General features: G+C 42.4%; 1 protein-coding gene across 5 annotated transcripts in view; it reads left to right on the forward strand.

Annotated features, from left to right (window-relative positions):
• Positions 1-27,914, forward strand: part of hnf1ba (HNF1 homeobox Ba) — a 47,863-nt gene that overhangs the window by 9,119 nt on the left and 10,830 nt on the right. For 4 of the 5 annotated variants that reach the window (XM_086036668.1, XM_086036671.1, XM_086036669.1 and 1 more), the window contains 5 exons: positions 12,068-12,423; positions 15,469-15,668; positions 17,084-17,357; positions 18,323-18,549; positions 27,602-27,756. In XM_086036668.1, the coding sequence (XP_085892794.1) occupies positions 12,068-12,423; positions 15,469-15,668; positions 17,084-17,357; positions 18,323-18,549; positions 27,602-27,756 (1,212 nt within the window). Of the gene's footprint in view, positions 1-11,494; positions 12,424-15,468; positions 15,669-17,083; positions 17,358-18,322; positions 18,550-27,601; positions 27,757-27,914 lie in introns of those variants that run through there. The other variant, XM_086036672.1, reaches the window with a different exon arrangement.

The following is a 27,914-nucleotide window of genomic DNA, read 5'->3' on the forward strand; positions in this document are numbered from 1 at the left end:
ATATAAAAATAACAACAAAAAACTTGTCCGGCACATTTGAGCGGCTATGTACTTTTATGATGTACAATCATCCCCCCCCCCTTTTTTTTTTTTTTTAGCCTTCAATATTGACAATGACAGAGCTCAACTGGCCTGCATCGATCTGCGTATGACGAGGAAGGAAATGTGCTGATTCCTCCGCGGACGGGTTACATATTAACCGTCAACACCGAACAAGAAAGACGGAAATAAAATTTCAAAAAAAGAGGCTAGGCTGCTACTTGAGATAACCTGCTACTGCGTCTTGTCACACAAATGGCTGACAGAAAGAATAATCTCCACACACTAAAGGTCGACGCGGCTACCGTCACATTTTTCTGCTTATTGGACATTTTATGGGCCAAAATAAAAAGAGACGCTTTGCTCGTAAATTTAATTGAGGCCAAGAAATATGCCCGGGATTGCTTTGTTACACACACTAAAAGTTGAGAGAGGAAAACATAACACAAAAAGAATTTTAGGGGGCAAAAAAACAGTAACTTTGTACTGATTCAAGTAAATTTCTTGTGCATAAAAGGTAAATAAATAATTTTACCTAAATAAAAGTTTAAAAACAAACAGTTCCTAAAGATGAAATGCAACTGCAGTGAATAGGGCCAAACGGATTCATTGACCTCAGTATTAACTCTTTAAAATTGATTAAAAAGACATTAAAAATTCAATAAAATGACACATCAGCACATTACAACATAATACAAAGTAATGACATTCAAACATTGCCCACAAAAATCTGCCGTTTTTTTTTCGGAGTTTTTTCTTTGATACTCTCTGTTAAGAAAAAACAACAAGGTATTATCAAACAGTCAAATGTTCTGCCTGTAATTCACATCTTTGTTAGGAGTGGTTTTGTTCATTTTATATGATATATATAAATAGCGTGTGTGTGTGTGTGTGTGTGTGTGTGTCTATCTAGCTAGCTATGTAGCTATCTATCGCCAAAATCTGAGGAAACACCAATTTTTCTGAAAATAAGTATCCAGAATGAGTAATCATTGTCGTAGAAATCACCAAGATGTTAAAAAAAAACTGCCCATATTTTATTGAAGCCAGAAAACCTTTCCTGCCAATCCAATTGACAAAAATGGAGTTAGCCCACTGTAGTTCCCAGTGACTCAATTGCTTCCAAGTGAGACCTAACGACAGCCGCAATTTACATTCAACAAATCAGTTCATTCTAAAATAGACATGATGGAAATTCAGTCATCGCAGGAAACTGGCTAGTTAATGGACTTTTCTGTTGCTCGGATTAAAGAACGTTTTGACGCTCCAACATTATCGCCGCGCTTGTGAGAAAAGGATTATTGGGACGCTCCCTTCCTCGTGCTGCTGGAGCTCGTGTTTTTCTTTGTGAGAAAAGTCATTACCTGCTCGGCTTCCTCGGCCGCTAAACGTCGGGGTCACAGCGCGGCTCATTAATGCGGCGGCACGCACGCATGCCGTTAGCGCCACGTTAGCACCGCGCTAGCGGCCGGCCATGGATGGAATGTTCTGGACAAACATTGCATGCTAAAGGCCACTCAAAATCTATATGACGACATTTGACTTGCACTTTTCGGTCATTTTTTGTAGTATTATGAAATATTAAATCTTATTATTGTTGTTGTTGTTGTGCGGGCAAACGTTTGTACTCTCAGGCCGCATTTGATTTTTAAAACGAGACAGCTGGGCCAGCTCATTTGTAGATGAGGTTAGAAAGAAAGTTCCAATGTGCATGGAAAATATGTGAATTATTTGAAATGCTAAATGCATATGCTGTGTTTTTGTACATTTGTTTTTATTTCATATCAATTCAGTAGTAATTCATTCTAAATTTAAAATATGCAACTATGCATCAGTAACTAATTATTTAATTCAAAATATTAAATATATACAGTATATGCTATTGTTTACTTATTTGTACTTTTTTTTTTGGTAATACCAAACCAATTGTTTATTGAGATAAATCAGTAAAGAAAATGAATGAATACATTCACACACACAACACATTACATGTACGATACATATATAAAGTAAAATTTAAAAATGGGTAATAAATGCATGAGTAATGATAGCAAATTCTTGAAAATACATGCAAATTAAAAAACTGGGGCCGCTGACTCAGTGGTCCAGTGGGCGTCTCCCAACCCGAAGGTTGTGGATTCGATCCTCAACCCTTGTGACCATCTCAAAGTGCCCTTGAGCAAGAGACGGAACCCTCAGTTGCTCCTGATGCTGCGTCATCAGTCAGTACATGCAGAAACAGTGTTCAAGCACTTTGAGTCCCGAAGGTAAAGAAGCGCTTTACAAGTGAAAGTGCAGTTACCGTTTAAACGATAACAATTATAGCGTATTTCAGAAAATTCATTAACAATTAATAATTAATAATAGTAATAACAACAACACATCCTCGAAAATAATCTATTTTTAAAAATGACACTTCATTGGACCGTACAAGCGCATGTCCCCTGCAGTGCACCAGGGGGCAGCAGTGAGTTCAGCCCCAGGCATCCAAAAAGCTTCTTAGTTCTTAACAAAAGAGGACTGTACTATACTGTCCCGTTTCTGTACTGAATTCCGCTAGCACGAGCACACAACTATGCAAAGTGTGAGCTTTACCAGCTGCATGCAAATCTCAAACCTCGCTAATGGATAACCTAGCAACACATTTGAATGTGCAGCTACTTGCTTCATACAGTATATGTATATATATATTATTTTATCCATCTTTTATTTTACCAGTTGAAAAAAGTGTCATGAACCGGGTTGCGGTGTCACAGCTGTTACACAAAAGTACAAAAGTTATATTAGAAATGGGGGGGGGGGGGGTTGTGTGGGCTGTAGTTCTCAGTGGCTCAATTGTTATATGTGACCCAGTTTCGTTTTGAGGGCATGGGCGCAGGTGTACCTAATGTCGTGCCCCGCCATAGCAGCGCATCGAGTCACGGTGAAACCAAAGCAGCGACATGGCAGCGTGACAAAGTGCTTCTCGCTTCCTTCCCTGAGTCAATATTGACCAGTGGCCAGCACGCAGGAGAGAGTGGCAGTTTGGGGGGGGGGGGGGGGGGGGTCCTGGTGGGGGTTGACGGTGTTGGTGTGGTGCTATAGCTCACTGTCCATTTCAACGATTTCGGCTTTCACAGACAGAAAACAACGTCCAACCCACTCCAAATGTTGCCTTGTACAGTAGTTGTCAAAGTCCGTTACTTCCAGAATTCTTCGCTGTTGTTTACTGGCGCTGTGGCACAATCAACAGACGGAACCGTTTCCACGTATTCTGCGTCGTACCGATGGTTGATTTTCAGCCCAGACTCGAGCAGGCTAACAGACATGCCTGCATGGCGGCCATGTTGGCAGGGGCGATGTTCCCATCAAAGGAAATGGAAAGCACGAACATTAGCTTAGCGTCGACTGAGTCACTCAGATCAAGATTGGCGAGTCTTCCTGTTTGTAACGATGGCTGTTGTTTAATCTGGCGCTCGTCGTGTGCACGTGTCTTGAACATGTTATACAGATTTTGGTACAGTAGCCACTTGTTTTTTTTTTTTTTTGATGATGATGTCAGTATCTCAATTGTTGATGTAAGTGTAAGCAATATAGGCAATGCCAAACGCAGCACAAGTGAAGAAAATGCCATTGAAATTGAAGGCGAATTATTACTTGTATTGGCACTAATAGTGGATAATAATTGATGCCCAGTCTAAAAGCACTACTTTTGTCTAAATGAAACTCCTACATTCACTTCAACCTAGTTCTTTGGCATGAAAATGCCACAAGTAGGCGCCGAAATAACATCTTGATTGACTTGCCAAAAAATGCATAATTAAAAAAAAAAATGCAGGCACCCCTGAAGCCATTTTGACTTAGCAGCATGAAATTTGCAAGTGCTGTCTGCCATGAGTAGACCCACAAAAAAGTCTGAAGAAGCTTTGCTTGCGAAGATACAAGAAGTGGTTTGAAGCTGCCTTTGTAGGCTCTTTTTGGCCATTTCCAGGAATTCTTTTTTGGGGGATTTCTACCAAATTTGGAAAAATGTGAGTAGACTGACAAAAAAGAGAACTCAAGTATTGCCTGAAAAGACAAGAGGATGTCTGCCATTTTTGGCTCAAAGCCACACTTTTTGGATCATCATTTTGTCCATTTCCAGCTCCTTCAAAAAGAAACCAAAAGATTCGGTCTTATTGCTACCAAATTTGAAAGATTCAGCCCCTGAAACCAAATGAACCCAGTAACATTGTAGGCGTGGCTATTATGAGTGGGGCCACAAAAAAATCCCTGAAAAAAAACAGGAAGCCTGCCATTTTGGTTTGAAGCGGCCATTTGAAGGTTATTTTGGCCATTTCCCTGGGCCACTTCAAAAAATGGGCTACTCCTAGAGGCTCAAGGTGTAGTGGTCGAAGCACCCCCCCCACCTCGAAAGGCAATGTAGTAGAATGGGAGCGATCAGTATGTACATATACTCTCAGGACATTTATTTTTCAGTGTCATGACTCAGAAAGTTCAAAGCTGCGCTGATGTGACTCGATTTAAGAAAAGAAAAGAGCAGGAAATGCTCAATCCTTGGCCACACACGCACACACATACACACACACACACACACACGCACACACACTTTGCAAACACATCCGAGCGACTTTCAAGTCTTGGGCCCGATTCCAATCTGAACACACACGCATAGAGGCACACACACGCACCCACTTTGCTGTGTTGACAGAGCGCACACGTCGCGGCCCACGAGATCGCTCGCCTCAGGCCTCAGCGTCGCCAAAGATCACCGGCGGGTCATGTTTAGGAATCGGGAGGAGCCAGCCTCCTCCATCACTTTCCTCCAAAGGAAAAAAAAAAAAAAAAAAAAAGCCTGTTGTTTGTCTGGTACATGAGATTCAAATTTGGGAGCAATCAGATCAAATCTCAAAAGCCGCTTTGTATTTGAAGGACCCCTCGAAATGGTCAAAATGAGCCTAAAATGTCCGCCTGAACCCTTGGAGATGAGATGCCAAAATGGCAACTTCAAACCAACGAGGGCTGAATTGGTTTGAAAATGTGTTCCTTCTGCCATCTTGGGAAAGGCGTTTCATTGATCTGCCTGTCACTATTGGTCACTGGCATAAATAGACGATGCATTATTTGGAGTGAATAGATCCTTTTTCCTTGAAATGAAATAGTGATTTGAAATTGGATCAAATTTCCCACAGCCCATCTGATGCTGTCTCGGGATTGCTGTAGCGGTGATTCAATCTGGCGAGCTCGTCTGGGATCAAAGTTGCTGCCAGTGTGGGCGGGAAGGCCGTGATGCAATCACGGCGCTTTTATGACACATAACAAGATGGCCGCCGCGTGATTTGCATGATTAATTGGGTTTTTGTGCGATCTTGACAACGACGACCGGCTCTTATCTTTGACTTTTATGAGACGTTCTCTCCTCGCAGGAATCTGTTCCCTGGCTGCCACACCCTGTTGTGTGGCTTAGTGAGTGGACAAAATGAAACACAAAGAGGAGGTGCACAAATGTTCTTTGCTTCCTGGAAGCAAGAAAGCAAAAAAAGTTCAACTTGGATGATTAAAAGGAAAAAGGTTTACTGATACATACAGCAAAATGTTTCCATGAGCAAAGTAAATAGTTTTTACATTGATGACAATATTGGGGAAAAAAAAAAAAGAATATATATATATATATATATATATATATATTAGAAAATACATGTTTAAAAATGAATAATTAAATTCATCCACTTGATAAATGCACACATATAAATGAATAGGAAACAATTAAATACATAAAGCTGCATTAAAAGTAGCAATAAAAAATCCATTAGATAAATGCAAATGTATATGTACAAAAACAAAGAAAAACATCTATATTCAAAATAATAACTGCAAAAATATTTGTTAAATAGGCCCTAAATAAAAAGGCAAAAATACAAAAATGATTAATTGCGTCAGTATATCCTCATTTAAAAATGAATACGCATCTGCATTAAAAAATAAAAACAAAGTCAAATACAAATGAATAAACATATGTAAATAAAACCACATGTATTATTAATGTATTAAACAAATGAATAATCAAATAAATACATCCACATTATATATAGGATGAAAAGACAGCCGCAAAAATTCTTCTCTGAATAATCTGTGTTGACATTTTTGGGGGGTTGCTCTACTACCAATATTCATCATATTTCCAAATTTCAAATGCAAATATTTTCATTTAGAACACTAAGTTGCAGGAAATGAATGTTCACCGTACCCCCCAAAAATTCCATTTTTTTTTGTCTCATTTTTTTTTTTTTCTCCAGTCCGGTGCATAATGTTGATTTATTGAAGGTGAGGCTTGCAGGAGCTCCCACTGCCGCGCAGCTTGTTGCCTAAATCATCCTCTCATGCCATCTGATGGGATCAATGTAAGCGTCCCTAATGGAACATTCAAATTCCATGATGTGGTCAATCAAACAGTTGCAGCATTTATCAGTCCCCAAAGGGGCGACTGAGGTAGTGGCGGTGGTGGTTGGGGGGCATAGCGGAGGGCGGGGGGGGGCGGTTGTTGTCTGATACTGGCAGAGAGTTCAGGTTGAGGCTAAGGTCCGACTCAGTGTGCGGAACGCTACACGGCCGCTGCTTCCTGACTCTCACGCACACGCCATGTAGCCCTTGCCCTTTGGAGCTCGCTAACGCTCCCAATGTTCCGCACCGTGCGCCCACGCGGCCCGCAAGCCACGGACGGACCGAAAAAGGTTGCGAGAGGTCATTGGCACCTGCTTGCCTTCATAGGGCACACTTAAATCTGTGTGAGCAATAATGTCCATTTAGGCAAATTCTCCAGAGGTTTTGGTCAAAATACAAATCCTGGAATTGGTCCAAAATGGCTACTTGAGACTTTTTTTGGTGGGTCTACTCTTGTCTGCCAAATGTAACGCTGCTCAGGTAAACTGGCTTCCGAGATGAATTTTCCACATTTGGTAGAAATCATCCGACAAGCTGGTCTTTGAAGAACCCTCAGAAAAGGACACAGTGAGGGCCTAAGGAGGCCGCTTTCAACCCAAATGGCCAACTTCTTTTTGTAATTTTTTTTCTGAAGACTTTTTTGTTGTCGTGCTACTGCGTCACACTCAATTTTCTCCCCAAATTAATGAGCTTATTTATTGTGGTTTTTGCGCTTTATGGCAGGTCATCAAACTTTGCCACAAAACTCCAACCCTTCACAATTTAGTCCCACATATTTGTCCAACACACTTTTAGCAAATTTGGTAGACGTGGGACAAAATCTTTCGGATAAGCTCCTCTTTGAAAGACCTTTGGAGACAAATTCGCCTGAAAGTGGCTGATTCAAAACAAAATGGCAGACCTCCAGTGTGCCTTCAGACATGACTTAATGGGAATTTTTTGTATGTACTGTCATGATAAACACGCCTAGCAAATTTCATGCTGCTCGGTCAAAATGGCTTCAGGGGTTGATTTTCTTTTTTTTTTGTGCATGGTTTGTAGTGCGACCCAGCTTCATCTATGAGGAATTTTGGAATTGAACCTAAAATGTCAGTTTGAACCCAACTGGCACACTGCTTGTCTCTTTTCAGACATGGCTTCTTGAGACTTTTTTTGTGGGTCTATTCATTTAAGCCATGTCTACCAAATTTCATGCAGATCAGCGACACAAAATCTTGGGATTGAATTTTCAAAAAAATGGAGGGATCCCTGCAAATGGCCAAAGTGACCCTAAACTGGCCAACTTTGAACTTTTTGTGGGTCTACTCATCATAGCCATTGTCTACCAAATTTCATGTTCCGAAATAAAATTGGCGTCTTGAGGTGCTACCCAACTGGAAAGTTATCTCTGAAGAACGCACGACACTAACCTGCCAGCCTCAATCCAGAATAGCTGACCTCCTGTCTCTTTTCAGGAATGTCTTCTCGAGGCTTTTTTTTGTGGGTCTACTCATGATTTCTAGTGATTTCTACCAAATTCTATGTAGATCAGTGAAACATAATTTCGAGGCTGAATTTTCAGAAGAATTGAAACTAAACTGGCAGACTTCTTTACAAGAATGGCTTCTTCAGACTTTTTTGTGGGTCTAATAATGGTAGACGTGCCTACCAAATGTCTTGTAGTTACGTCAAACTGGCTATGGGGGCTGAATTTAAAAAAAAAAAAAAAAAAAAAAAAGGCTGAATGAACTTTTGCGCCTTGTTTTGTGATATTGAATATGAGAACTCATTAAAAGTGTCAATTGACATGTGTGAAACAAATCAAATAATAAAGAGCAGTTGAGTTTATGTAAACGGGTGACACGTGTGTTGAGCAGTGGATGTTCCGAGGCTCGCTCCAGTGCGCGGGTCGCTTTCGCAACAGGGCGGGATGCTCCTCTGTGTACTGGATCAACTTTCCCCAGACTTTTGTTATTATTTGTCGTTAATGGTTGATGGATTTTTACATCACGGAGACTTGAGAAAGTGTCACTGCGTGTGTGTGTGCGTGCGTGCGTCACCTGTGTGTGTCAACCAGAGGTGGGTGTTTGTTGGCTGCCGTCTGGCTGACCTCCTGGCCTCTGAGTCATGCTTAAAACACTCAATTTGACATTGAAGGTGACATATACTTCTCCAAAATATACCACACTAACCATAACTTTAATTCCGACAACTCTAATCCTAACAGATTTTTACCTTGACTAATCACCAAACCCTGAGCAATCCGAACATAGAGTAACTAACCCTAATCCTAACCCTTTGACTAACCCAAGCATTTTATGCCTTACTATCCCAAACCCGAACTAATCCTCACCCTAACCTTTATTCTAGATGAAAATCTGCGATGTAGTGAGACCATGCAAAACACGCTTTTAAAACACCAACTAATAAAACCCCCACTTGGCTTTATTAAGACGCTTTAATCCTTTCGAACCTGTTCCTCATTCTGCGTAACATGACAGAGGAAGAGAAGACTCCCTCACTTGCGCAGTCCTCCACGTAAGAAGCCAAGCGTGCTTGCTTCAAGGTGTTTATTTGTCACGCCAAGAAAAACTGACGCGTATAACAAAAGAGAATTAAAAGTTGTTTGTTAAAACACAATAGATGTCCGACGAAAACTATTTGTAAATTTGCTAGCTTAATGCTAACCTACAACGCAAAATGCCATAGACAGGCTAAAGCAAATTAGCATTGATGTCACAATAACTTTAAATGAATGCTTTTTTATGGCCCTTCCTGGCTACAGATTAGTGCGCTCAAAACCTAGTCCACTGTGGGATCGTTTTTTTTTTAATTATCTTCCTATCAAATATTGCCAAGTTTTCTTGGACGCTGGCCTTTTTTGGAACACTTTCGCTGCCCCCGGAATAGTTCAATGTAGCTCAGCGGCAGCATGGGGGGTGGGCGGGGGGGAACATTGTTCAGCTCAATACATTTTTGATGTTGTTTATGACTTCATTTATTAGACATGTTTCTTACCAAAACTTGCTAAAGGGACCATTATTAATGCTTTGCTTTTTTTTTTTTTTTACACAGTAGAAGTTTGTTTTTGCAGGATTTGGAAATGCAACATTGAACAATGCCATGATAGGCAGTCTGCTCGCTGATGGGACTCCATTTTTGTGGCGTTTGTCGCCGGGCATCCCCGGCAATCACTGCCTGTCCCATTTCGCCATCCCGTCCGTCCCCTTTGTTTGTCTACGTTATCGCTAACAATCTTCTTCTTGCACTTAATTCCACTTCATCTCTTCCAGTGGAGCCCAGCATGTCGCGTGGCACAACGAGGGGACCACACCGCAGGTGCGCAATTCCAAATTCAGACTGGCCGTTATACTGTCCAAACTCAAATCGCCTGAAAATCAAAAAGTGCGACGGAGCGACATTGTTCTTTACGGCGGAGCGAAGGGCAGCTGAGGTGCGTGTCCGCAACTTCATATCACAACAACAACAAAAGCAGCAGATAAGAGAATATGCCGTCAGGTCTTTGAAGGTGCAGGACAATAAATTGGATTTTTTCTTTTTTTTTTCAGCCACCATCATGGGCCATTTATCGGCTGACGTTTACATGCAAGGTGGCTAATTTAGCAGATAATTCACAACAAAGCGTCCACGCAGTATTACTAATGATCAACCGTATTGATACTACATCCACCGAGGGCTTATTTAACCTGCAGTCGTGGGAGGGAGAGTTTGTTCCGGTTTGTTTGTCAGGCAAATAAAAATAGAGGAATACAAGTAGTCGGCGGAAAGGGCAAGCCAAATGCTTGTTTCCATGGCAACTGCTGCTTGCATTTTATTGACCAGTCTGACCTTTTTTGACATTTGACAGCAATTTTTTTTTTTTTTCAAGTCATCCTGGAATTTGGTGACTTTTTTTCAAACTTGACCCAAATACACCACAATAAAAATATTTACAAATGTCGAATTTGAATTTGTACACGCGCTACAAAGTTTGTGTGCACTGTTCAAGGGGGAGCTTGAAACAGTGCCGAGAACTGTGTGTGTTTCCGCCACCATTTCAAAGGTTCCGCCAAAACATGCACCTGTTGGTCTTGGATGGTGGAATTCTCGTTTATCAATGGGAAAACTTTAACGCAGCAAAATTTGCCCTTTGCTACTCACAAATTAAACAAATTTGCCATAGGGTCACACTTGTTGAATATTAAAACATTTAAAAAATAAAAATTGATAAGAAATATTTAAAAAAAATATATATATATTTTAGTAGTAAAAAATTCATGCAACAAAATGTGCCCTACCTACACCCAAATAAAAGAAATAAAATAGTTTCATATTATATTAAAACATCATATGAATAGGATGTATGATTTTTAAAGATATCTACTTGTTTTTTAATTTTTTCACAGAAAAATTAACCACCCCCCCAAATTTTCAATATCCAATGGAAATGACAGAAAACGTTTTTAGATGTAATTAATGCAGAAAAAAAATCCTTATACCCAAATAGAAGAAAATCTCATAAAGTCATGTAGCCTCGTAAAGAAAAATGGTGAAAGTAGTTGCTAAATAAATGAATGAAAATGAAAAAATCATTAGAAATGTATAAAACTTTAATAATGAACATATCCCATTTCCACATCAATGTGAAAACTAAAAATATGAATTGAATTCAACATTTGCCCTATTTCCTACACACACATTTCTTCCATTTAAGGGGAATGTTTAAACTTTATATATACGGATGTGTGTGTAATAGGTGTGTTTGACTGATTACCGTAAATTTGGCATTTGCTTCAAAGCTATATCGCTGCGGTAAAACGATTAAACGTTCAAAGAATGACATTTAATTCGATTCATTCCAAATGGGGAAAAACGAACTTTTTGAAACGGGCGAAGTGTAACGCGGCAAAATCTTCCTTTTACTCCACGCAAACGTCGTCGCTTTTGACAAAACTCTTAAACCCGAAGATCAGCCCCATGCATGCAGGCTCGCCCAATTAGCTAAGCAGGACGATCCCGCGAGTTGCAAGTCGACGTCGGAGCTCCTAATTATGGCAGCAACGCAGCCCGCACGGCAAACTGTGCAAAATATGTCGGCTCATGCTGTCGCTTTTTATGGCTCCCAATAAGCCGTCCAAAGTCCAGCAAAGTCGCGGCTCTGATAAGCGGGACCAATAAAAGCTGCTGCAGCCTGCATGGCAGTGTCAACATCTCGGGCCCGGAGAAGGCCTCCACCTCCACCTCCACCTCCTCCCTCCCTTTTTCTTCGTTTTCTTCTTCTTCTACTCCGAGTCCTACCTCCTCCTCCTCCTCCTCCTCCTCCTGCTCCTCCTCCTCCTCCTCCTCCTCCTCTTTCTTCTTCTTCTTCTTCTTCTTCTTCTTCTTGTTCTTCGTCTGTTGTTTCATTTACATAAGGTCCCCATCAGCCGGCCCACTCATTAGCATCTTTTATATCCGCGGAGCCAGGCGGCAACATCATGGCAAAGTAGATCCATCCTCCTCGCCCTCGAACAGGTGTCAGACGGACCGGAGAGCCCGAACGGAATTTATACACTTCTTTTTTTTTTTTTTTTCCCTTCCTCTATTCCTTTTTTTTTTTTTTTTGATGTTCTCCAACATGGTGTCCAAGCTGACGTCCCTGCAGCAGGAGCTCCTGAGCGCACTGCTGGACTCCGGACTGACCAGGGAAGTCCTGATCCAGGCGCTGGACGACCTGGACCCCAACCCGGCCGCGGGTTTCGGGGTGAAGCTGGAAAGGCTGCAGCCGCCGCTGTCCCCCCGCCACAAAAGCGGCGAGGCGTGCGACGCCAAGCCGGTGTTCCACACGCTGAGCAACGGCCACGGCAAGGCGGCCACCAAGCTGTCCGGCGACGAGGGCTCGGAGGACGGCGACGACTACGACACGCCGCCCATCCTCAAGGAGCTCCAGTCGCTCAACACCGAGGAGGCCGCCGAGCAGCGCGCCGAGGTCGAGCGCATGTTGGCGTGAGTCCCTCGCAACTTGCCCGCTTCACTCATTCGTGATCATCATTTGGAGTGAAGAAATGGCGAACGTTGCCTCCGAGCGATCCCGCACTAGTTGACTCCGAATTTATTTGCAAAAGTGACACGATTATCTCGGCCGCGCTCCCGTTGGCGTTCTCGACTTTTGCACGCGCGTCATCACAAATTGGACACGTTATTGAGTGCGTCAAATAATAAGCCTTTGCAATAATAATGATCATTTATCGCTTCCCCCTCGCGATGAAACAGGAAGTTGAAGAGGCGGTTGGGAAAAAGTGTACACTAGGCCCCACTACTAATATTACCACGGCACTGTACGATTACTAACTCTTAACACTACTAACACCAATCATGATTAACTAATAATATTCATTTCTACTTTCCACCTCGCAAGAGTAGCAAAATTGAAGTTGAACATCCTAACACATTCCATTTGAGATTTTTTTTGACAGTATACTATTATTAGTGCAACAACAACTACTACTACTGCTTCTACTAATACCACTAAAAACATTTTACTCTCCACTTTGCAAGGTTGAAAAAGGAAGTTTCAGGTGAAATGTTATTGAAAGCAGTGTATGGCCTGCTGCTGGTGCTATTACTGTAGTGCTAATATTAAAGCAAGAATGATTTACTTTAGCTTCCAGGGATAAGAAAGAAGGTGAAGGGAAGGCGTCGGAAATAAGTCCTCTACTATACTCCTTCTACAGTAGTAATATTAATATTAATTGTCCGCAACATCGAATACAATTAGCATAATTTATACTTTCCACCTCTCGATGAGGGAACGAATGCAAGGAAAAGTGCTGGAACAAAACGTTCAGTAATGAATTAAAAGAATGCAATTTCGACTTTTTTTACTTGGCAACGATGGCAAAATGGAAACTGAAGAGAAGGTTTTAGGGAAAAAATAAATATACGAATGCTATTAGTAATACTACCAATATTACTACGTCTACTAGTTACTGCTACTATTACCACTACGACTAACAACATCATTAAAAGAATAATTTCTACTTTCCACCAGCTCGATATGATAATGAACCGGGTTGAAGGGGGGAAAAAAATAACGAAATAATAACTTACCACCTCGAAACCGTAACGAATGAAGGAGAAGTGTTGGAAAAAAGGTTTACACTTGACACTATTTATTATTGTTATTAAAACAAAGAACCGCGATGCAAATGAATTTTGCGTGAGTGCGGCGGAGCCGAAAGAGAAAATCACCGGAGCCGCATCGACGCCAGCAAGTCCAAACCACGTGGAGCGAGCGAGCCAGCGCGTGGACTTCTTATTAATTTTATTCTATAAATCATCAACTGGAAGATACACAGTGTCGCGATTAGGCTTCAATGGACATCAGGTTATTCATTGTCAAAAAAAAAAAAAAAAAGTTATAAACTAACATCTCTCACACTTCCACACGCGGGCCTCCACATTCTCAAAACAAATACACACACGCGCGCGTTGTGTTTCGTTGTTAACTGATGAAAAAGTGGCTGACCGGTGACGTAATATGTCTTTTGCTCAATTAATTGAATTGTTTTAGGTCCGCGATTGTTTCTGTATATTGAAATGCTTGATATGGGAATTGCTCGGTCACAAAATGGCTGCCAATCTGCATTGAAAAGTCCAGTTCAAACACTTTATTGTTTTTATTATGATCAAGACTATTCTTGTTATTACTACTATATTACGTATTCATAACGACAATTAGCCAAAGTGATGCATTTTGTCGACATTTAAAGCAGATTCCTGACGGAGTAAGGTGAACTTTCAGGTGTTTTCCAATCCAATGCTGTTCTGTAAAGTCCAAAGTTTTCCATGCAGCACTTGAGCGCACCTTTTGAAAATATTTACTGCAGCTTGATAGAGTGGCCTCATTTTTTTTCTTGTTATATAGCTCTTCCAAACAGGTCACAGGGACTTGTGATCTTTGTAGTAAAATATACAGATTTAAAAAAAGGTAGATTATGATACTGCTGTGGAAAAATGATCTGGTTTGTTTGAGTAATATGTGCATTCTTTTTTTTTGGCTCTGCAGAAAATTTGGCTCTGCAAGTACCACCATAATGACCAACATTTAAATACAGGAGCGTAGTAGGCCTAAATGTTTACCAAAAAATGAGACAGAGGTTGTATTTCTTAGTTCTAAGTAAAAATATTACACAAAAAAAAACAATTTAATGAGAATAGAGGCGAAAGAGAAAACAACAATATGACAAAATTGTGATATTATGGGAAAAACAACAGGTTTACAAGAATAAAGTTGAAGTATCACGAGAGAAAAATTAAAGTGATCTGAGACTTAAGATGGAATGCTAAAAGAAATATATAAAAAATATATATCATTAACATTATATTCTGTGAAAACATTTGTTATTTATGAGGACAGTCAAAATGTCATACCAAAAACCTTTGAATTTCAAGAAAAAATGAGTACCTTAATAATGACTCAATGAAAATGTCTTGCACATAAAAGTTACATACTTTAAATAAAAATTTTAAACATCCAAATTTCAAAGATTAAAAAAATAAAAATGGCAAAAAATTCAGACGATTTTTTTCCAATTTTTCTCTCGTAAGGACAAAGTCTTGTAAAACGCTCAAATATTCTGCATGTAGACGCATGTCTTTTTTGTTGTAAGCGTTAACAGAACAAAAAATGACGTATTTTATTCGCGACAATTTTTTTTTCATTAATCGGCTGATTAATCGGAATTTTACCCTGCCAAGTGTCAGAATCGGCATCAGTCTCGAAAAAATCGATCGGTCGGGCCCTAGCATTGAACTTCAAAGTTAAATACAACTGAGCTTTACTTGAGCTGTGATTCATTTGCGTACCACTAGAGGGCGCGCGCGCGCGCACCACCAACTGTACTCATACCACACTGCCAATAATAACTGCTTTCCAGCATTTCTTTCTTTGCTGAAAATGAAGACCAGTCAAAAATTTGTTATTCTTTGTGTTGTGGCTGTCGGTGAGTTGAACTTGTTTGTTGTCTCTTTTTTTTTGGGGGGGGGTAGGGAGGATCCGTGGCGCGCCGCCCGCATGATCAAAGGTTACATGCAGCAGCACAACATCCCGCAGCGCGAGGTGGTGGACATCACGGGCCTCAACCAGTCGCACCTGTCGCAGCACCTGAACAAGGGCACGCCCATGAAGACCCAGAAGCGTGCCGCCCTCTACACCTGGTACGTGCGCAAGCAGCGGGAGATCCTCAGACGTAAGTCAACAGATAGTCGGACGGACGGACGGACGGGAAAAAAAATAAAAATCATTCAGTCGCAGACCATGTGTCACTCATTAAAATATATGTGATGCAAAATCGCATCTTTATTATTTGTTACACGTGCCAATTTGAAATGTTGGTATAGATTTGATCAAGGATCGTGGAAGTTGACGCGTAGCTTTTGCGGGCCGCATAAAATGATATGGCGGGTCGGATCTGGCCCCCGGGCCTTGGGTTTAACACCTGCCCTCTAGAGAGTCCATTTTTATTGTCTTCTCTGTTATTTGAATTAGAATATTCTATTGATTATATTATTTCTTTATGTATTATTTATATGATATTTTATCATGACACATTTTATATTATATTAATATATGGTTAAATAATTGTTTTGTTTATATTATTTATAATACAAATTACTTTTTTGATTATATATACATGTGTACTGTATACACACAAAATGTTGTTGTATTCAATACGGAGTATTTCTCAATGTGGAAAAAAATGTAATCTAATAGTAATGTATTTATTATATTTACATTGAATTTACTGCTTGATTTATTTTTACAGTGTACAAAAGTCTCGGGTCACGATTTGCCTTTGAAATTTCCCCAGCGAAACTGCAGTACAGTGGGACACATACGGAATTTACCGACTGCAGTTAGCAACGTTTCTATGAAGATCGTTCAACTAATTTCGTAATAATCTGGATGATTACCTTTACGTCCCTTCTTGGTTGTCCTCCACGAAACAGGACGCTGCTCACCGTCTGCTAACACAAATGTGCCCTAAATTCTCACTCACTGGCACATGTGACCCAAGATTTTTGCACAGCAGGGCCGGGCAACCTTTGCCCACAAAAGTGTTCATTATGAGCGTTTGTTCGTTGAATTGGTCTTTTTTCTGGCACTTCCTCTCAGGTTCTATTTTATTCAAACTCACCAATTAAGACAAAGGCGAGTCGCAGCGCGCCGCATGCACTGTGTACCTTATTGGGCACGTGTGTCCATTATGCCAGGACACGCAAAAACCTATGCTGTGAAATGTATCGGTAGGCGGCCATTTTATTTGGATCGAGTCGGCCGTTTTATTTCTAGGGCAATTTCGGCTATTAGATTGATGACGTACGTCAAATCGCACATTTTTGGGGATGCCCCTTTTTAAGTACACAGTGCAGGGACTTACTGTCAATATGGATGGTGGATGCCAGGGGGGCACCCCCTCAACACCAACCAAACACAGACTTTTGCACCCCCCTGATGGCACCCGCTGCTCTCGTAGGTCGTAGGTTAACCAGCCCTGCTGTATCGGATTGTCTTCGGGTGTTTCTTGAGTGTCTTGACAAACATTGCGCAACGCCATCCGGTCCGTCATAACAAGCGCGTGTGTGCTTCTTCTTATTTCCGCAGAGTTCAACCAGGCTGTGCAAGGTTCTGGCAGCAATATGACAGACAAAGGCAATCAGGATCCGGTGTTTTTTTTCCCAGAGTTCAACCCGTCCGGCCAGAGCACGGGTCAGGCCGGCGGCGGCGACGAGGTCGGCGGCGAGCCCTCCTCCAAGAAAATGAGACGTAATCGTTTCAAGTGGGGGCCCGCCTCGCAACAGATCCTCTACCAGGCCTACGAGAGACAGAAGAACCCCAGCAAGGAGGAGAGGGAGGCGCTGGTAGAGGAGTGCAACAGGTTGGTCCGCTCCCGCGCGCGCATGCGTGCGACGCAACCCGATTCAATTCGGCCCCAAATACAGATTGACTTTGTCTGAGCTCCATTAGAAAATTTGGTGGACATGTTTGTCATGAGTTGACCCACAAAAAAAGTCCCAAGAATTCATGCCTGAAAAGACGGAAACTCGGGGACCGAGGGACAATGCCCAGCTCTGCTTCTTTCTTTCTTTCTTTCTTTCTTTCTTTCTTTCTTTCTTTCTTTCTTTCTTTCTTTCTTTCTTTCTTTCTTTCTTTTGAAGGAGCAGCGGAAATGATCCTGTCTTCCTGTTCTATTCAGGTCATTGAGACTTTTTGGTGGCTTTACTAATGATTGACATGCCTACCAAATTTCATGATCTGGCTTCAGAGGCTGAATTTTCCAAATTTTGTCACAAACAAACACAATCTCAAGAAGGAAGTTATCGTTGAAAAAAGCTCGCGGAAAGGTCCAAAATGATGGAAAAACGGCTGCTTCAAACCAAAATGGCAGACATGATGCGTGTTTTCAGGCTTAGATTCTTGACACTTTTTGGTGGGTCTACTCATGATAGACCTGTACCAAATTTCATATAACGAAGTCAAACCGGCTTCGGGGGGCAACATTTTCAAAATAATACTCACAAACTGAGGAAAGTTCCTCTTATCCCCCAATGAGCCAAAATGGCAGACTTCCTTTTTGTCCGTTCCCGTATGGCTTCTTGAGACCTTTATTGTGGGTCATCTCAGGCAAATGAAGCAAACTGGGAAAACAAGTTCAGTGCAAGAGTTCTGCTCTGATGAATCAGGAAAAGTACGGAGCGCAATAATAGACTGTCCCTATCGGTCCAAACTGGAACTACACCTTGATTTCAAATGGCGTCAGCCCACTCTAGTTGTCAGGCTGTCTACTAGATGCACAGATGCCAAAATTCGGAGGCTTGCTAATCAACGTGGGTGTTCCCTCAGAGCCGAGTGCCTCCAGAGGGGCGTGTCGCCATCCAAGGCTCAGGGCCTGGGCTCCAACCTGGTGACGGAGGTGCGCGTGTACAACTGGTTCGCCAACCGACGCAAAGAGGAGGCCTTCCGGCAGAAGCTGGCCATGGACGCCTACAGCACGCCGGCCACGCACAGCATCAACCCGCTGCTGTCCCACGGCTCGCCGCACCACCCGCAGACCAGCGCTTCACCCCCAAGTAAGATAAGAAAAAAAGAAAGAAAAAAAAAAAGGGTTGGCTCCTTGAAAACGTAGTTGCGACAATAACAGAGCATGTTTTTGATATTACACACAACTCTGTATTCATTATAAAATAATGGTAGAATTGCGCCGTTTTTTTACTGGGTCACACCTTGCCTTGTTGCTAGGCCAAATTTGTCGGGCACAAACAATTCAAGTTGCTGTTTCCGCGACAACTCGGCGGCAGGGGGACTTTGATGAAACACCCCACAGAGAAAGGACAGGGAGAGGCGGCAGGCAAATAAATGAATTTGGGATTTTTGAAAATGAATACTATTATCTATAAAAAAAATGGTAAAGAATCCAATTAGTAAAATAACAATTAATACATTTAACTAAACACAATTTTAATACCTTAAAATCATAAATACATTTAACTAAACACAATTTTAATACCTTAAAATCATAAATAAGTAATATGATAAAATATATTGATTGAAACAGTTGTAAAAACAATAAAAGAAAACAAGTAATTATAGAAATTAATATTAAAATAATGCAAAACTAAATGTAAATAAAGTTATAAAAAGAAATTTTTAAAAATTGAAATATGTGCAAGCTAAAATAAATAAAAGAAACTGATTTTAAAAATGATTACAATGCATGTTACAATAAATCCAAAATGTTTATATAAATAATTGAACGAAAAATAAATCCATCAAAAGAAAAACAAAACCACGAGCATAATTTGACAACTTTATTCATCTGCAGTATTTTTTCTATTAAATAGAATAATTAAATACGTAAAATGGCTGTGACGTAAGTTACAAAAATAAATAAAACGCATCATAATTACAAATCGGTGCCGATTTATTTATGGAAGTTCTTTACTGTATTTGAAACACTGCTAATTTACAGCAATTTAAAAAGGTCTCAACTTGGCTTGCCCCGATATATATATATATATATATATATATATATATATATATATATATATATATGTATATGTGTGTGTGTGTGTGTGTCTGTATATTCTATTGGTGAGATGTGCATCACGGGCACCGGGTGACTTCCTGAAATAGTCGCAGGCAGGTATGAGAGCTGTTGTTTGACGAGGCCGCATGCGTTGACGCGATCACAGAGCGAGAGAAAGACAGACGAGTGATCAATGAGCGTGAGTGAGTGAGTGGAGCTGAGCAAATGCCATTGTCATTCGGATCTCGGACAACACACTGAGAACAATCCGCATTGTACCTGCAATCTCCACTCCAAAGTCAGCGCGCCGGCCCGAGAGGGCACAAAGGGCGGCCGTCCTGTGACGGGCTCGGGGTCGGCCCGGGGTCAATCCGGGGAGGGGCCGGCGGCGGCGGCGGCGGCGGGTCGCCGCCCAGCCGCGCCGCCACTTCCGCGTTTGGCCGCGAGGAAAAGCGGTCGCCGTACCGCCGTGACCATTTCACCCCGAGGCCGGTGTTTGCCTTGCGAGTGATGGCTGTTGACAAAGTCTACCTGCCGTGTATACGACATAACAACAAAGCTGATAGCTTTATCCGCCGCGCCATCACTCAGCCGCCATAAAAGTGGCGGCGAGCGCCACTATTGTGTCCACTCGTGTCCGAACACGAGGGAAAACAAAGTGTTTGCCTTGGCTTTGCTCTTTTACCTTTTGATAAACCTCTCCGCTCCGTTGTCTATTTGCCTTCTTTTCTTGCTGTTGGGCGGAGCGATACGGCCTGAAAATAAAAGCTCCCACCTTTTTTTCCCACAAAAATGTGTGCTAGAATTTGAAGAGGATTTGCCTACAATAAAAAGCAAAGATACGGTAAATGCGTTATTTCTCCCGAAACCTAACAAAGACTTTTATATGGTTTTATTTCCAGCATTAACTGGGGTCAACTTCCATTGAACCAATAGAATTATTTTATTTTCAGATAATGTCAGGAAAAGCCTACTAGAGCATCCGAACTTTATTTGGCGTTCATTAGAGGCACTTTAACTTACACCACAACCGATTAATCGGCCGGCCGATTTAGTCGACTACAGTTAGCTCTTTTAAAAAAAACTGAATCTGCAAAAAAATGGGTTGGTTTTTACCGTCTTTTAAATGGTTCAATTTTATCCTGCCAAATATCAGAATCAAAATCGGCCTCAAAATATCCATAACGGTCAGGCCCTACTTTAAAAGGTGGCAGGTGTGTGCTGACTGCCGTTTAATGTGAGCTTGAATGTTATTGCTTAATTTTGACCGCAGCCACATGCTCAGTTATATGAGGGTGTGCACAATTGTGCAACCACACTATCTCAGTTGTTGATTTGTCTTTGCCCTCGAGAAAATATTGTCCAGGTTGTAGGTCATATTAATGGTGAAAAAAGTTTGGAAGTGATTTATATTGGTCTCATTTTTTTCAAATCTCACAAAAACCTGGCTTTTGAAAGGGGGGTTAGACTTTTTACAGTCAAAACTTCGTTGAGCAAAATGTGGTCTTTTCAAATGACGAATCAAAATTTGTTCAACTAGCGCATCCCTGTCGATGAAGTCGATTTAAGTATGGAAGTCACTGAGTCTAAAAACACTGATGAACATTCAATATACGAGAAACCCGGGGAAAGGGGGGAAAATCTTGGAAAAGACGGACAAAATCCCCAAATTAAAAAATGAAAGAAAAAGAACATTTAAAGGGGAAAAAATCCACAAATATGCAAATCCGTGGGAGCCAAAATGCAAATATGCAGGGCTTGACTGTGGTTTTAAGTTGTAATATCAGCAAACTCTGCTAGATGGCAGACATGTCTTGGTTGCACTTACACTGCCCTATACTACGTGAGTAGGCCTAATCATTGTTCGCGGAATTGGACAAATATAGTATCACAATAATAGTAAAATATGGAGTGAGTTTTGTGAAATGTACGTACAAAATGAGTTTTTGCACTTGATGTTGGTTTCTTGCTCAGACGTTTTGTGCTGTCCTTGAATGGTCATTTTGACGCGAGAGAGCCCTTTGCCCTGGAAAAAAAATGACAGTTATGTGCCATGTGGTTATTTTGTTGTTTGCTTCAAAGCCTGTGTTATTGGGCTAGGGTGGTAGATACACGCGTTATCATATAATGAGAACGTTTTTTTTTTTGCATGTATTTTGTCCATAATCCAAATAGGAAAAAAAAAAAATTTTTTTTTTTGGTCATACACCTGGTTAGGTGGTCCAGCGTTTAAATTTCCCACCCCCGATCTACATAATCCAATGACCACGGAGTTCCCTGCGCCTCCCGGCGAGTGGTGTACGAATGGCCGGCCGGCCGCGGGTTGCCGCGCTGGCCGCGCTCACCCGACCAAGCGTCGACCTCCGCCATGGGCCCGGCTCTCAGCTGGCCGCTTACAAAGCGTCCCGCTGGCGTCCCTCCGACGGCATCAGCTGTTTTTCAGTGTCGGCCCATAATGTCCCGGCGGGGTGTCTCATTGCGTTGCTGGGGCACGGCCTGTATTATGCATGCTTAATGGACAATTAAAGTCCTTTGCTACGACATCTCTCAGGCCTTTGATAAGGAGCTGCTCGGACTATCCCCTTCCTCGGCGGGGGTCCCCATTGTCTGCTGTATTAGAAGACTGCACTGACTGCAAACTAGGTTCATTTATCTCTGCTAGTCCCTCAAGGAGAGTGTGGGGGGGGGGGGGGGGGCTGGGTCACATTTTACACCCCCCCGCCCCCCTCCCCTCCCTTTTACCTTTATGGGCTGCAGAGGCTGGTTGCAGACTTGGAGCAGCAGGAGCTGTCCACTGGGGTATTGGCTCTTTTTGGGCCAGACAGGACTGATGAGCCCCTAGGAAAGGCTGAGAGATGCTAATCCCCCACGACCAGCCGGCCCCCCACCCCCGCACCCCTCCCGCCTCACCCGCTTTCTTTCCTTCGCCGCACCTTCGCTCATGCCCGAGAGTTCACCGGTGGGTCGGATCGACGATTTTGCCTCTCGCTTTGTGAGTTTTCATCGATTCCGATGGCCATGGCGAGCGGTCGGACCAGATCATTCGGCCGTTTCCACGAGTCCTTCATAAATGTTATAACCAGAAAGATTTAGTTCGACTTTGACTAGATTTGAAGCACAAACTCTAAACAGGTGGACGGCATAAACACATTGCCCCCATAAATTCTAAAACACTCGAGTTTTCGTCTTTGGATGTGGCAGCAAAGTTGAATGGCTAACTTTTAAAAGCTAATACTCTTCACAAATCAACTACAATGTTTTAGGGAGAAATTCAGCCCTCGAAGGGAGTTTTATGTAACAATATGATATTTGGTAGACATGTTTATGATGCGTAAAGTCTCCAAAAGCCATTCCCAAAAATACACAAGAAGTTCGAAATTGCCATTTTCCAATCATTTCATTTCCGGGGTTGCTTCTCGGACCGTCTCCTCCCATAACGTTGTCTGATCGCTACCAAATTTGAACCATGGACATTAGAGGGATGCACTATATTGCAAAGGATTTAGATTTGATGGCCAATTTTGATGACTCACCACAAAACTCTAAAAACCCAACCACAACAATTTGGGGGGGGGAGTCAAATATAGCCCCCGAAGACTGTTTTACTTAGCAACATGAAATTTGGGAGACTTGCCTATCATGAGTAGACCCACAAAAAAGTCTCAAGAAGCACATTTTTACAATTGGAAATCAGATTTTTCTTTTGGAACTGGCGCGATTTCATTTCAAGGCCGCATTATAAGGTAGCACAACAGCAACATGTTGGAGCACTTCATTGCTATGCTAAGACAACACAACATGAGGACTATTCAGCTTCAAAACGCCAAATCAAAAGACAAACCAGTCGTTTAACCCTGATTCATTGTCCCCGAGCGCCCGTCCTCCAGTTTGTCCGACTTCATATTGTCTGCGCGGACATACTGGAGGGCCCCGCAACCCTGGGCCGGTCGGGCCTTGTAAACACGACGGCGGGACAATAAAGCACTCCATTGGACGCTGACCCCCGCTCGGCACACAATGGAAGGACGCTCATAAAAGGGCAGTTATCTGGACCTCTAAAAGCATCAGGATGCCGCTTTGTTCAGGGCCGCTCATAACTCCAACTGCTGGGAGGCAACTCGAGGGACAAATTCTGCAAGTACACTTGACAAGTTTCAATCAGGAGTTTGGGTTTGGTTTTTTTCCCCCTCCGGGATTTTGGCCGAATGCAACAACCAAACTTTTGTACTTTCAGGTGGCGAGAGAGAGCGCTTTCCACTTGCAAACAAACATGTCCATGTCATGTGACCGAGGCGGAGCCACCGAGGAAAGAGGGGAAATGGCTTGAATGAGGATTTGTCGCTTTTTTGGGATCGCGTCAAGCGGCCAAACTCCCGTCGTCTGCCGCTTGGGACGGCGTGTGAGACAAGCCATCCAGTAACAAAGACGAAAGTTGCTAAACTGTCTAGCTGGGCTTCATGGACTGCTCGTTGAATTCAATGCTCGATAGCGGCTAAATATTCCCATGCACATTCGTTCTCCAATGCAGCCGGTGTCCGACGTGACGTGAGACGTGTGCTCACCTGCTTTCTGAAGCGGAGTCGTGATTGGTTGATTGGCATGATTACCTGGGCCCTGAGTTACTGTGATGTCATTTTTAGTCGACAGCAAGTGACAAAATGGATGAAAACGAGTTGATTTTTGCAGATTCATTCATATCCCGCAAACGCAATATTCATCAGAATGGCATGTTTCGGCTAGTGGGGTCGCATAGAACATATCGGCAAGACAATTTGGGGATTGACTTCCACTTTAACGTGGCCATTGAGGAACTAATTTGACTTTTATGTTGCTCCGATTAGTGGCACAGTTTGCTCTTTTGAAGCTGAAAATGGAGAGTGTCGGCTAGCCGTTATGTTTTTTTAAATGACTCCAAGACAACCAAAGCAAACATTATGCACAGGTACATACCTGTGCCCCGCCAGTATGAATATTTTACAACTAGCAGCGATTGGAATAGCCAAAGCTAGCGAGGCTAATCATCATTCTCTCATCCACAACTGGCTTTTTTTTCATACTGTCAGACGTGCGCAGGCGTATGAGCACTTTGGCGCCTTATTGGGCAGACAATTTGATGTGTTAAGAGTCCAGCAATGGCGGAAGATGGCCAAGTTGCAAGTCCTCTGTACAATCATACATGATTAGCAGTTAGTTGACACGAAGCTTTAAATGTCGATGCGGTGTAGTAAAGTTGACTCGTTTGTTTGACTGGTCAACTAATCGGTTCAGTCCTTCTCCTCACCCACAGGCTCTGCTGGATTCATTTTGTTTCTGCTGGATTCATTTTGTTTACTAAGTGATTCTAAAAAAAAAAAAAAAAAAAAAAAAAGAAAACGAAACCTTTTAGCATATATTTGGCAGCTCGACCTCAAACAACAAGCTACCATCGTTTCAATTCAGGTCATCAGTAGTCAGTCTCTTTACTGCGAGCTTGGCGTCGATTGCTAACAGGTCTGTTCACACAAATTCAACCAATCTCTCGTGAATGATCTGATCTCTTGCAAGAAAACTGCAGCTGCCCTACGTGAGAGCCAGGTAGTACCAAAGGCCGCCTACCCCAACCCCAGGCAGCGCTCATTGTGTCCGGCCTGCATATGACAGACCTCCTGGGTCTCCGCAGGACGTATCGCGTCCTCTTGTTTTGTCAGCGCGGCGCCGGGCGGGCCTTGTCTTTTCTCAATGCGGCCCTGTCCTCCAGCTAGCCTGAGGTGGCCCACGGATGTTGTCCCCTAAGCGTCCCACCGCCCCGTCAACTACCAGGCGCTTACATGGCGCTGACTCATTTGGATTCTAAAAAAAAAAATGTGGTTCTCAAACTGGGCTCCACGAGTGTAGGTGAGGGGTCTGGGAAATAATTTGTCTTAGTGTTCTGTATCATTTATAAAAAAAAAAAGTGCATACAGTATATAAATATGTATTGTAATCAAAAACGAATTGCAGTTAATTTCTCTGAAGCAGGTCGTAAATATTTCGGTTGGTGTCGGGATTATGAGGTGCTCCTGAGAAAAAAAAATGTTTACAAATCTTTGTTCTACGGTGTTTGGTTGCTAAGTTGTGAGCAAATGAAGTGAAGTGACCATGTTTGTGGAGATTCACACCTCACCGTGAACCCCCCCCCCCCTGAAAAAAAAACAAGACGGATGACTTAATTAACCTCAGTCAACACAATTAGCAGTTAGTGCACAGTTGGGCAAATATTGCATCAAGACACGCAAGGCACACGCTCAATGCACGTGGCCCCTAAAACGCAATACTGTATATCATGTACCCTGTACCACACAATCACAAACTAAACGTTAACCTCTAGTTAACGTAAAAGTAAAAATAAAACAAAAAACTACAGACTCAGAAATGTACTTAAGTTGTTATGACTTTAGGTCTGTCCCAATATGGGTCACCGCAGTGAGTCACTGCCATGAGACCACTACACCATCAGTGCTCAAATGTACTTAAGTAAACATGTATTTATTTATTTTTATTGTCAGTTGTATACGGTACCTGCTTAGTTAGCACAAGAGGATCATTTAAAAACTTCCCTGCACACAAAATAGTTTCCCCTCTTTTTTTTTTTTTTTAACTTTCATTGCGCACGTACTGAGGAGTAAACAAACCTAGCCTAGCTTTGGCTATCAAAACAACGTTCTTCTAGCTTTGCTAACGTGAACAAGTAAGGAGTAAAATATATTGATATCTGAAAAATCAAATGCTAACAGCTGCTATGCTAACTAAAGCGAGACTTCTGAAAAGTCTGATGAATGAAAATTTTGATGTCATGCCCTGTTCTTGACAACTGTGTCAAAAGACAATTGCTAAGATGCTACCAGTTGCTACGGTAGCATCGATGACACGATCGATGATCGTGTGTGAGTGTGTGCGGGTGTTCATGTTACAGGTTGGACGTCATATTTAAAAAAAAAAAATTGACACTAATGTGAGGAAAGTCGAGTCTACGTCGCTAGTTGCTGATGACGTCATTGATGTTTTTTAGTATAGAACTATGATTTTATTTTTATTTTTTAACTAAAGGAGAGGGGGATGCTTTGAAATCCGTGTTCATCGACAATGGACAGTTCATACATGAAATTTACACACCACATATGTACATGCTAGAATACAAGAGCATGATTGTAGGCCGTGGGAAGTACTCAGCCACTGTTGACAATCCCCTAAAAGACAATTTCAATCAAAGAGGGCGATGGGCTAAGCTAGTTGACGTCACGCTCTAAAAGTCCTCGTAGAGTAATTCAGTCAACTAGTCTACAACCTCTAGTGTGTGTATGTGTGTGTTTGGTAGGTAGGTAGGGAGGTAGGTAGGGCGTTCCGCTGTCACACCTGGGTCATGGACAGAGAGGAAGATGGGAGATCTTGAGTGCAAACAGTCTGTGTGAGTGTGCGTGTGTGCATGCGTGGATAAGAATGTGTTTGACATTGCTTGTAATTGTGTAATGTTGACTCTGTTGATATCACAGCGGGGGCCTTGCATCGGCAAACAGTCGACTGTCAGTCAGTGTTGTCGCCTAGCATTCCACGGCTTTAGCTTAGCATAGCTTAGCCTAGCATAGCGTATGGCAGTGAGGACGAGCACATGTCGTCACGCGGGATGGCCTTGGCCGAACGAGGTAGATAGATAGCAGGGACCGGGGTAACGGGGGCAATGTGTTTGTTTGCTCTGTCAGGCTGAGGTAAAGAAGCGGCGCGAGAGCGGGATCTGATGTTGTTATGCTGACATACGAAACTGCTGTTTTCAAAAGCGTCTGCCGGAGTAGACAAGAAATGAACTTTCTTCTTAAATTCTTAACGTTCGCAGCATGGAAGCTACTGCTAGTGAGCTAGCCTCCCCGTGTTAATGTTGTTTTGCGAATGTACAATGTTTATTATTTTCAAAGACACATTTTTAAATTTGCGCTTCTTTCCAGTACCATCCGCTCCTCCAGACTTCCTGTTTTTGTGTTATTTTTTTTCCTAACAAACAATACAATAAAAAAAGGCTTTGTTTAGCATAATATTTGAGTAAACAGAGTAAACTTAGATCTGATTTGTTTTGTTGTCTATTTCAGTGCGCTACAGCCAAGGGCCCGGCGAGGTGACGTCGTCCACTAGCATTAGCCACCACGCTAGCAGCGGCATGGCCACCAGCCAGTCGGTGCTCCAGCAGGTGTCTCCGGGCGGCCTGGACCCCAGCCACAGTCTGCTGTCACCCGACGCCAAGATGGTGAGTGAGCGCGCCTGGGTGGCCCCGCCCCCACCCTGACTCCGACTCCCGACATCGCCGGCCCTCAGATTAGATAAGAGCCACTCCGCGTTTTAGCACAAGTAGCACATTATGCTGCCATGTTGGTCCCTCGGCGGACAAAGAAACTTTCTGTCCTC

This window comes from Filicampus tigris, chromosome 7 (genome assembly GCF_054856515.1).
Source record: "Filicampus tigris isolate MCC_2025a chromosome 7, RoL_Ftig_1.0, whole genome shotgun sequence".
Taxonomy (NCBI): Eukaryota; Metazoa; Chordata; class Actinopteri; order Syngnathiformes; family Syngnathidae; genus Filicampus; species Filicampus tigris.